General features: G+C 34.8%; 1 protein-coding gene across 3 annotated transcripts; it reads left to right on the plus strand.

Moving 5' to 3' along the window:
* The first annotated feature begins 5,973 nt into the window (after positions 1-5,973).
* Positions 5,974-11,434, plus strand: PDAT (phospholipid:diacylglycerol acyltransferase). Of its 3 annotated transcripts, none has more exons than XM_086243992.1 (7): positions 5,974-6,863; positions 7,622-7,844; positions 7,974-8,257; positions 8,391-8,688; positions 9,441-9,703; positions 10,207-10,725; positions 10,826-11,434. In XM_086243992.1, exons 1-6 carry the CDS (start codon positions 6,391-6,393, stop codon positions 10,688-10,690), a joined length of 2,025 nt encoding a protein of 674 aa, XP_086100118.1. In that variant the 5' UTR covers positions 5,974-6,390; the 3' UTR covers positions 10,691-10,725; positions 10,826-11,434. The 3 variants fall into 3 exon arrangements, with proteins under 3 accessions (XP_086100118.1, XP_086100116.1, XP_086100119.1); XM_086243990.1 differs by having other exon boundaries at positions 5,975-6,863; positions 10,823-11,433; XM_086243993.1 differs by having other exon boundaries at positions 5,977-6,863; positions 9,444-9,703; positions 10,823-11,433.
* Positions 11,435-12,121: the final 687 nt, after the last annotated feature.

Here is a 12,121-nt window from a genome sequence, read left to right on the forward strand (position 1 = left end):
ATCAATTAAATAGATGATAAATTTAATTATTATCAAAATTATTCATTTATTTAATAGTTAATAGATGATTAAATGATTTTGAATTTAATTCACTTTTGGCATAATTGATCTTACAAATGATTTAAAAAATGAACGATTCCAATCATAACAATATACTATAAAATAAATAAGAGAATAAATAAAATATAAGAAGTAGGTAGAAAATAGAAAGTAGCTAGCATTTCTCATCTATTAACATAAGTGTTTCATATAGAAACTAGGCTTAATTATCGATTTACCACCCAAAACTGTAACTCATTCCCACTTTACCACCTGAAAGTTTTTTTGTCCCAGATTACCACCTGTAACTTACATCCATGTCCCATTTTACCTTGTTCCGTCAACAATTCCGTTAATGCTGACGATATGGCCGTTAATGCTGACGTGGCGCGCTAGATGTGCGCCACGTGTCACATCTTTTTTTTATTTTTTCGCATTTTTTTATTTTTTTATTTTTATAAACTTTGAAAATTCATTAAAAATAGCTCTGAACTCAGAAAAATATACGAAAAATTCCTACGGACTCGTCTTGACTAGCACTAATTTTCTATAAGGTTAAATTACCAATTTTCCCTCTAAAAATTTTCAAAAAAATTAGAAAGTCCAAATTTTTTTTAAAAAAATTAAAATAAATTTTCCTCTATTAAATAAATTCTAGAAAAAATTCTAGAATTTTCGTAAACTCTTGGACAAATTCTCAAAAATATTTTGAAAAATTACCAAAAGCTTGTTTTAGAGAATTATTTCGAGACTTTACAAAAATTTTAGAATTTTTCTAGAATTTATTTTATAGGGAATTTTATTTTTCTCTAAGACCTTTGGGTAGCAAGTGTTCACGAGAAAGGTAATGTTAGTTTTTAGAAGACTAACGGTGCATACCTCATATTTTTTGGAGTTCGAGAGATTATTCTATGAATTTTCAAAGAGTCTAGAGTATTTTAATTTTCTAGAAATAAATTTGGACTTTCCAAATTTTTTAGAAATTTTTAGAGGGAAAATTGGCATTTTGACCCTATAGTAAATTAGTACTAGTTAAGACAAGTCGGTAGGAATTTTCCGTGTATTTTCCTAAGTTCGGAGCTATTTTTAATTAATTTTCAAAGTTTATAAAAATAGAAAAATCAAAAAAATCAAAAAATACAAAAAAGATGTGACACGTGGCGCACATCCAGCGCGCCACGTCAGCATTAACAGAATTATTGACGGAACAAGGTAAAATGGGACACGGATGTAAGTTACAGGTGGTAATCTGGGACAAAAAAACTTTCAGGTGGTAAAGTGGGAATGAGTTACAATTTTGGGTGGTAAATCGATAATTAAGCCTAGAAACTAAGAAACACTCTCAAATAAATCGTTTGTATGGCTTATTTGACAACTCATATTATACTAGGATAGGAACTTTGAATTGTAATAAATCATTGGAATCTCGTGTTTAGTATATTTTATAAGCTTACATTTTTTATCTAGATATCACTTAATACGGTGTGATTAACAGGTATATTGAAAAGGTTCATGTTAAGTTGGATATTATTAATCTTATTAGGCCTTACAAAAAGAGCTCAATGTATATATAAAGTCTACCAAACATGATGAGTTATACTGAATTTGATTTCATAGAGTATCTCCTAAAAAGAAAATACAAAATGCTAATAACTTCTCATAACAAGTGACTCGATCTCATCATATATGGTATGAATGTCACCTCATGTGGAAGGTTGTAGAGTAATCTATGGCATTTGTCCATAAAAATTATCCAAGAAAGAAAAATGATGCTACAAAAGTCAATTACTTTCTCAGCCATGCTGTATTTCTCACATGGGCGAGTCTTAAATAAATCTGATAATATTATGAGTCTTATTAAAGTAATTGGAGTCTAACTGACTGGTTGATAGAATATCTAAACCTCTAGAAGACAATTGTCATAAGAAAATGCAGTGTGTTATCAAATTAGCAACATTCTTTGCGACTTTGTAAATAAGCACCAAAAAAAAAAAAAAAACCAAACTTACCCAAAATGCATAATTCATTGGGCTTCTTGCAAAAGTTATTGCACATTGTTCGATTATGTTAAAAGCAAATAGAGGCATAGAGCTATAAGCCTACCCCTCGTGCATTTCAATCAAATTGTGGTAATAGAGACATAAATTGTTTACATCTCAATCTCAATTAATGTGGGAGTATATTATTTATTATTTTTAAGTTTATTTTAAGTTTCAATTATTTACGTCAAGAAATTGTTATCATTTGTCACATTAATTGATAACCAAATATTAGAAAATAATTGGTGCATTTAATAGAGCTTCTTCGACTCCTGCATCTAATGCAAATAGATCAAATAATTCAAAAGAAATAATTATAACAATGATCCTTGAACTTTATCTCAAGTATCATTTTGATTCATAAACTTTAACTTGTGTATCACTTTAGTCTATTTCGTCAATTTTATCTATATTTTATCGTCAATTTTAGTCACGTATATCACGTTGGAGAAATAAAATAAGGTAAGTTATCATGTTTACTTTTCAAAAGAAACTCACGTGCTTGACATGTAACTTGCTAATATTGACGAAATGAACTTAAGTGATACATATGTGAAAATTTGTGAATTATAAAATTCAAAAAACAAATTTGTAATACTAAGAGGGGTGTATTCAATTAAGATTCTAATGGACTTTTGTGGAGTTTTTAAAAGTCATTGACTTTGGTAAAGTTGATGGATTTCTAATGACTTTCATAAACTCCACATAGACTTTGATAGAATTCTATTAGAGTTTCCCTGACTTTTCTCATAGATTTTGAATGATTTTTATAGACTTATAATAACTTTGATATAATTTTTTATTATTTATTTTAGGATTTCTCTAATATGTTTTTTATTTTTTTGTCCTCCGTGAGTGAGTAGAATGGGGATGAGCTTCAAGACCGAGATGCATGTGTTATAAATTGTCCTAATATTGCAAACAATATAAAAAGTTGGGGCTAGAATTGTAGGGACCAAAATTATTTTGTTCCATAATTTATTGTAAGTGTTCTGAATTTTATGTTTTTATGTTGTTAGACTATCAAATATTGTGTTTTAACTAGTTGTTAGAATTTGTCTAATTGAATTGACAGGTTGAGAATATTATCTGATGTGGTGGTAACATTATTTCTCAAATTATGAATATATAATCTTGTGATTTTGTTGAGTACTTAAAGACTGTGAAGTGGTTGGTTTATCTTGCTATTACATTGCATTATGGCAACACTATTGGTTCCAATCCAGGATGAAAAATCAATTAAATATAAAAGAAAAAGAAAATTAATATAAGAGAAAAAGAAAATTAATATAAGAGGATATAGTAATGTGAAAATTTGGATTAAATACCTAATTCTAATAATTTTTTAGAAAACCAGTAAGGCTCTATAATTTTTCATTTGAGCTACTAATTTATATGGTTATATTTTAGATTAGGTCACAAATCATTTAAGCCTTTTTATTTTTCCGATCTTGCCCCTCAGCCTCATTCTCCTCACTAATGGGAGGCAGCCTCGAAATGTAAGTCAACATAGGAAGAACAAAGGCAGCAGTCTTACCAGAACCCGTCTCGGCAATGCCAATGACGTCCTGCTGTTGCAACCCGAGCGAAATGGCTGCCATCTGAATGAGAGAGGGTTTCTTGTACCCAGCTATGTCCACAGCCTTGAGCAGAAGAAAGAAAGCCTTGTAATGAGTTATGTCTGCTGAGAGATGTGACTGCAAAGTCTGCAATGCATGAATGGAAATTTATGGAATGCGGGTGATGAGATTTGACACAAAACTCACTCAGTGAATGTGCTTTTGGTATTTTTGCAGATCTGTGGGCCTTGTCTAATGGGTTTCCAAATTATTGGGCCCCCATAATAATGCCTTATAAAAATGGGAATTAGATGCTTTAAGGCTTCAGCAGTTGCCTTATAATAATGCCTTGAGCAGCTCTGTCCACAGTCACAATTTCAGATGCAGTTGTGACTACCAAACAGTCACAACTAAATTGTGACAGTCATAGTTAATTTTTTATTATTTTTAAGTGTTATGTATTAATCCGTTTGATTTTTTATGTTAGCTTTTATGTTAATTAAACATGTAGGTGTTTTATGTTAAACTTATTTTTTTATGAATATCATTCACAACTTCAAATTTTGTTAATTGATTGTTATATGAATTTTGGGGGTGCTTTAGGTGCATTGTCTTTAGTTTTCATGTTAGAGTTTAGGGATTTTTTAGTTATGAATATCATTCGATCACAACTAAATCAGTCACACTTTAGATTTAGTTGTGAGATAGTCACATCTTAAATCAGTCACAATTAAATCTAAAAGACAGTCACAACTTAATTGTGATAGTCACAACTTTAGATTAGTTGTGACTAATTGGATTAATTATTTTTTAAAAAAAATATACAATAGTATAGTATAAATTAGGTTAAAGCAATACTTTTGCATAGAAGTTAACTTACTGTAATGGTGGGAGATATTTCATTTCTCTTGAATGAGAGGGGTTCGAATCCCCTCCATGTTAAATGTTAATTTAATTTTTTGTGTAATGAGTAGAGCTTGGCCGGAGGTCGGCCGGAGGACGGTGGCCGGAGGTCGGCCGGAAAACAGTGGCCGGAGGTCATTCATATTGCTAATGAGGGAAGGGTAGATTTGTACTTTTCACAATGGCATAGCAAGTAAATATAAAACTGTTGAAGGCTTTTTAATTTCATTTAGGTTTGACTATTCAACTAGTATCTAATTTAAAATGGTATTTAATTTTGGTACCTAAACCAAAAAGTTATTAAAGTTTAGTAGTTAAAATCAATGGACCTTATAGTAATTAGAAAAAAATAAATTAAGAGGTGGGTGAAAAAATAAGATTAGGGGGTTTAGCATCACTCTTTAAAAAAAAAAATACCACTTTTTTAATAGTTTTTTAATATTTGAAATCCTTTGAAATCTGCAGGGGGAACGCTGGAGAATTATTGACTTTGATATAACATAATTTACAATACAAAGTCCATGAAAGTCTTTTAAAGTCTATCATTTAATAAAGTCAATAACTTTTTGAATACCATGTCACTTTTATAGACTCTCTAAAAGTCTTAATTGAATACCATAGACTTTTTAAAAGTATTGATTGAATACCACTAGACTTTTATAAACTCTTTAAAAGTTTTGATTGAATACCACCAAACTTTTTAATTCCACCAAAGTCATTTAAAATTATAATTGAATACACCTTCCTAAGGGTAGAGTTTAAGAACCATCATTTTTATTTGTTTTAATTCAAAAGTTATACCTTGTAATGGAAAAAGGTGAATCTATTAAATCCAAAAGTAAAATATGTGCTTACATCACATATATGGTAGAATTTTCTTTAGTATTCTTGTTATCCTTTGTCAAATTGAACGATTGAGAAGCCAATAGAGAAAGGGAATCATTTGCTCACCACTACCTTTTTGGGTGAGCAAAAATGGACTCATAGAGAAAGATACACCCACCACGATTGCTCCACCTACCCAAACCTCTATGATCTACCTAGATTTCAAAGGTGGTTGAGTTATCCACAAGTTGCCAAAAACCTCAATATTACTAAGATAAGAGAAGGCAATGACATTATAACTATAAATTAGGAGGGGTGCTAGACATGGACAGTGAATAAACAAATATTGTAATGAAGACCCAAAAAGCTTGGTCTCAATGTTACTTGGTTTTACCCAATAAAAAACTCTTTTATTCAGACTTAAAAATAAATAAATATATTCTTTTAGAACAGGTCAAGTTTATTATTATTTATCCTTTTCTTGCCCAAAAACAAACCAATAATTTTTTTTGGGTAAGAAACAAGCCAATAATTTAGTCCTACACTCCTACTCGGGACACATAGAATCAAGGAAAAACAAACCACCAGAATTTATTCATTCACAGCCCAAGTCCCAAAACGTGATCCCAAGATTCTAAACTCCACCACTTTTGATCATATTCATCAGAACCCACGTCTTCACCCCACGTGTCCCCCGTGGGACCCAGACCTGTTCTGGAACTAACTGGTTCCCTCCAGTCTCCCCAAAAACACAACCACATGTACACAACCAGGTAGTAAGCCACTCAGAAGCCTCCACCTCTCCCTCGCCGGCGAAACCTTCTCTCTCCTCCGGCTCCGGCAGAGTTCATAAATTTTACTATTTATTACCCAATTTTTTATTTATGGCTTAGGGTTTTGATCAGATGCTTCGCTGCGCAGCTGACCAGCAGCTCAGGCTCAGCTTTCGATTATTGCCCAAATCCAGTACTCAAAGCATTTAAAGACTCCCACTTTTTCCTTTTGTTTTCTTATTTTAGAAAACGATGTCGTTTATGAGACGCAGAAAGGGCAAAGCTTCGGACTCGGAGGAGCTTCCTCCGAGTCCGACTGATGACGAGCACGAAGAGAAAAAGGATAACGAAACGCAGAAGCAAACGCAAAAGCAAAAGCAAAAGCTTCATGGCAAAGATGGAAGGGTAAAACATCCCAAATGGTCGTGCGTCGATAGCTGTTGCTGGTTCATCGGGTTCATATGCTCGATCTGGTGGTTTTTGCTCTTCTTGTACAACGCAATGCCCGCTTCGTTCCCTCAGTTCGTGACTGAAGCGATAACGGGTCCTTTAACCGACCCGCCGGGGGTGAAATTGCAGAAGGAAGGGCTGAAAGTGAAGCACCCTGTGGTTTTTGTGCCTGGGATTGTGACTGGTGGGCTTGAATTGTGGGAAGGGCATCAGTGTGCTGATGGGTTGTTTCGGAAGAGGATGTGGGGTGGCACATTTGGGGAATTGTATAGAAGGTCAGTGCTTTTTGGCCTTTTCCTTCTGAACCAAATAACTCTTTTTTATTTTTTGGGGTGATTGTGGATTAATTTGATGTGGGTTTTGTACTGTTTGCACGATTGTTTAGTTACTTTGGTGTTTTGGGGTTTGTAGATTAAGGTGTAGTTTAGAAGGAATTGGGTGGTGTCTGTGATGGGATATTATAATCTTTCATTTAATCAGTGTGACATGTGAGGGAAGTGTGTTTGATACTTAAAAGGCTGGTTTTTCCAAAACCAATGCTGTTTTTTGTTACGTCTTTCTTGCGGTAAGGTTGCTTACCTTATCAGTGTTCAACTTCAAACGGTAAAGTGGGAAGCAGTTTAACAAGTGAATCCATGAGTTGATCACGGGGTGTTGTCTTGAACATACAATACCAGTCAGTGCAGCCGTATGCCATGTATAACCTTATACTGAGAAAATTCTTGAATGTTAAATGTGAAGAAAATGTCATTGGGGTGTGCTGGTTGGAATGTGGAACTTTCATTCATTTTGCTTTTATACTATCTGATAGAAATGTTGTTGGTTGTGGGGAAGTACCTGACCTGCAGAATGCATATTATGTCAGTCCTTGTTACATATGTTAATTTGGCCAGCTATTGGATGCTATGGCCATTAATCATTAGTGTGTTTTGATTTTCCAAATTCCTCCACATCCTCAATGTTCCTCAGAACAATTTTGGTGGAATTGATTCTTATGTTGTCTTAACCCATGTTTTTTTTCATTGTTTTACAGACCGTTATGCTGGGTCGAGCACATGTCTCTGGATAATGAAACTGGAATGGACCCTCCAGGTATAAGGGTTAGGCCTGTATCAGGCCTTGTGGCAGCTGATTACTTTGCACCAGGTTATTTTGTATGGGCAGTTTTAATTGCTAATTTGGCTCGCATTGGATATGAAGAGAAAACCATGTATATGGCTGCATATGATTGGAGGTTATCGTTTCAAAATACTGAGGTGTTGTTATTGTAACCAACTAATCTTCCTCTGAGGGAAATTCATGTGGTTTTTTGTTACTTCATAGTAGCATATTTTATCATGACAAATGACTTTTATTGTATTTGTTTGCTTGATTGCCTTTATCAGGTTAGAGACCAGAGTTTAAGCAGGATAAAGAGTAATATAGAACTTTTGGTAGCTACAAATGGCGGTAATAAGGTGGTTGTTATTCCACATTCAATGGGAGCTCTGTACTTTTTGCATTTTATGAAGTGGGTTGAGGCACCAGAACCAATGGGTGGTGGGGGTGGGTCAGATTGGTGTGCTAAGCATATTAAAGCTGTAATGAACATTGGTGGACCCTTTTTAGGGGTCCCAAAAGCTGTTGCGGGACTTTTCTCTATTGAAGCCAGAGATATTGCTGTTGCCAGGTTTTTATAATTTACTTACACATCAGATTAGTCTTCTCTATCCTGCTTCGTTTAGTCTGCTGTCTGCTAGAAACATGTTTTCAGTTTTGTACCCTGCTTTGGGCTCTTGATCAACTGCTAATCCTTCTTACAGGGCTTTCGCACCAGGTGTTTTTGATAAGGATGTTTTTGGTCTCCAAACCTTACAACATATGATGCGAATGACCCGTACATGGGATTCAACTATGTCCATGCTACCAAAAGGAGGGGACACTATCTGGGGTGGCCTTGATTGGTCACCTGAAGCATACTGCAATTGTAGTGCAAAGAAGGTGAAGAATAACGATACCCACGATGCAGCTGAAAATAGAGAAAATTATGGGAGGATTATATCATTTGGGAAAGATGTAGCGCGGACACATTCCTCGAAGCTTGAGATGATCGATTTTAGGGTAATATTCTGTGTTCAAATATAATTACTACTATATTGAAGCCATTCCATTAGAAGTATATTCAGATGAGTCACACTTGCAGTCAGTCTCTTACTGTATCATTCACTGTTTCTGATGGTTCCTTATATCTATGTCATCATTTAGTAGTTTACCTAGCATCTTAATTTAGTGATTTAATTTTCAAGATTCCCTTCATAAAAAGGTGAACGGTGGGCTTGCATTTTGCTTATGTTGATTCTAATAACAATGCTTTTGTGTTAAAATGATGTGGGTACACATGTTATATTTTCTTACAGTTTATGTGGAGAGTAAGATTTCCCTTTTCTGTTTTATGTATTGCTAAAATCTTATCATATCAGAGAGTGACTACTAATTTGATTTTTTTACTTAAAATGTCTTATTTATTAGAGCCAAGCCTGAGGTGTTTATCATTCCCCGAAGGAGTAAAACTTCCCTGCAATGGGTGTATACACCCATTGTGCTTGTCTCTCTCATTATGTGCCAGGTAATGTGATGAGAGAGATATAGGGTGTATACACTTGTGAATTGTGATAGAGAAGGTTTTTTTCTCCCTCGAAGATTTTGAATTAATCAAAACTTGAAGTTTGTTTGGTTTCTCTCTGTCTCCCAAGATTTCTACCATTGTTTATTTTTCTTGAATCCCAAGATGTGTGCTGTCATGAGATATTTTGTATGGACGCTATACATCACTGACTGTTTAACTTGTATCATTTGGATTTGTGCTTGATTAGCAGGACGCTGTGAAGGGTAATAACCTTGCAAATTCTACCCATTGTGATGTATGGACAGAGTACCATGAAATGGGTGTTGGGGGCGTCAAAGCTGTTGCAGATTATAAAGTCTACACGGCTGGGTCAGTTTTGGATCTGCTTCATTATGTTGCCCCCAAGTTGATGGCACGTGGGGATGCTCATTTTTCGTATGGGATTGCCGACAATTTGGATGACCCAAAATATGAACACTACAAATATTGGTCAAGCCCCCTAGAAACAAAGTGAGGTTTCATCTTTTCTATGCTGGTCTAACAGTTTTCTTTCATTGTGAATCGAACATAATCTAGTTTTTTTCCCTCTTTTGGTGAGCCTTATTAGTGTAACTAGTGTTAATGCTTTTAACTGTTTCAGCATGCATCATTTCCTAGTGCCTTTGTATGCTCAGATATAAAATCATTAAGTAGGAAATGCCTCACTCTCCTGGGTAGTAGGTTGTTTTGGTTGCTGGTTGCTGCCATTTACTGTTGCCCAATGCTTACCCAAAGCAGGAAAAAAGTCATAAAAGTATGTGTCCATCAAATTTTCTATTATTGTTCTAGAAAGCTTATACAGCTAAGTTAATTTTGCTAATTATTTAGTTTTTGCCCCTTGGTTCACAGCTCTTATTATCATAAAAGTAAAGTTTTATTTGTACTTGTATTATATATTTAATTGTTCTTTCTTGGATTGTGATTTGTAAGTGTTCTGTTAGTAATGCTGCTTGAGATTCTTATTGCTTGTGCAGATTACCGAATGCTCCGGATATGGAGATCTATTCTATGTATGGAGTTGGAATCCCTACCGAAAGAGCATATGTGTACAAGTTAACTCCTACTGCTGAATGCTACATTCCCTTTCAGATAGATACCTCGGCAGAGGGTGGCAGTGAGGATCCTTGTTTAAAAGGTGGAGTTTTTTCTGTTGATGGGGATGAAACCGTTCCCGTATTGAGTGCAGGTTTCATGTGTGCTAAATCTTGGAGGGGGAAGACCCGATTCAATCCTGCAGGCATCCCTACTTACATAAGGGAGTATGATCATGCCCCTCCAGCTAATCTTCTCGAGGGTCGGGGCACCCAAAGTGGTGCTCATGTTGATATAATGGGGAACTTTGCATTAATTGAGGATGTTTTAAGAGTAGCAGCAGGGGCTACAGGGGAGGATTTGGGTGGAGATAAAGTGCACTCTGATATTTTCAAATGGTCTGAAAATATCAACTTAGACCTGTGATTTACACGGCAAGTTGTAGCCTACTGAAACTGCAGGTTGGACTTGTTTTCTGATTTCAGACTTTTTTTTTTCTTTTCTGAAGCTGGAATGGTATTCTTGTGTTGAACTTGCTTCTTCCTACTTTTGTTTCAGTAGTCCGGTGCTTGAAGATACACCGGATAAATTACCAGCTTCCAGTAATGGTGTTGTGGTTGTAGCACGAGTACTTGTAATTTGCTTTGAAGCTTAAGATATGAGTAGCAGATTGCTGAAACAAACTCTTCCAGAGTTATGTTGTCATCTATTTGTACCTGCAGTCCTCATTGCTTTGGAAAACACCCAACCGGCTTGATGAATCAGATCCCACGTCACACCAGGCTCCTACCGATTTGGGTGCAGCTAACTTTTATAGTCTTCTAATTTTTGGCCATGAAGCTAACTTTTATAGTTAAATAGTTCATATTATAGTTACCTGGAATTTTGGATATTCAATTAATTTATTTGATTAGTCAATAAATTATTCAATTAATTAATGTAAGCTTCTTGTATGTGTAATTATTTTTAATACTTTATTTGCAAGAAATTGATGAGGCTAGCATATCTGTTTGAGAAGCCTACAGTTTGGGGTGTTGGAGGAAGTGATAAAGAAAATTTGTTACAATGTGAAGAGCTCTCTGAAGGCTGAAAAGGTTAAAACAACTTTGCTGACTCCTTCAAGGCTTGAAGCCTGTTGTCAAGTGTAATAAATACACTCTACAAATTAATGACATGATACTGAGTTATGACAAAATCTCGTCTTCCTCATTTACATGGCGTGCATTAGATGGAAAGACATTCTAATTTCATCTCTTTTTTAGTCATTCTAGTTTTATCTTTAATTTGATGGACATCCATTCTTGGCTATAAAAATGTTAATATCTTTTTTGGGGCCAGACAGATGTCCAAAAAAAGCAATGGGAAATTCTATATGCACTTCCTTAATGCTCGCTATACCCCTAATAATTTCTTTTACATCTGACGATGTCAACGATCGAGTTGAGTTTGAGGAAGGTAGACGACATCCATGCGTCCATCTGGCACCAAATTTCCTCTTCTTTTTCTCCTAAACCCAACAGGAAACACATTATTCTCTCACTCCTTTAGTCCCTGCCATTAATTTCCAATCTTACCTCGAAAGTAGTTCAATCAGATTTCTTTCGTCCCAAGTTTACATTCAAAATAAAAAAATTAATAAAAAGGAAAAACAGAAACCACAAAAATTAAAGTAACCTGATGCTTGCAAGAAAAGAAATGCCATTCCTAAAAGGATTAGAACTGTGTCTGATGTTTCTATATACATTCAGTAACCAATTAAGACTATACTCCATCGATCTCTCCAGCAAAACCACTCAGCTGCCTGCTACCATATATACATAGTTTCTAATTCTCTTCCTTAATTCCCTACATACCAAA

Source organism: Dryas octopetala, chromosome 5 (genome assembly GCF_963921425.1).
Source record: "Dryas octopetala chromosome 5, drDryOcto1.1, whole genome shotgun sequence".
In the NCBI taxonomy this organism is placed as follows: Eukaryota; Viridiplantae; Streptophyta; class Magnoliopsida; order Rosales; family Rosaceae; genus Dryas; species Dryas octopetala.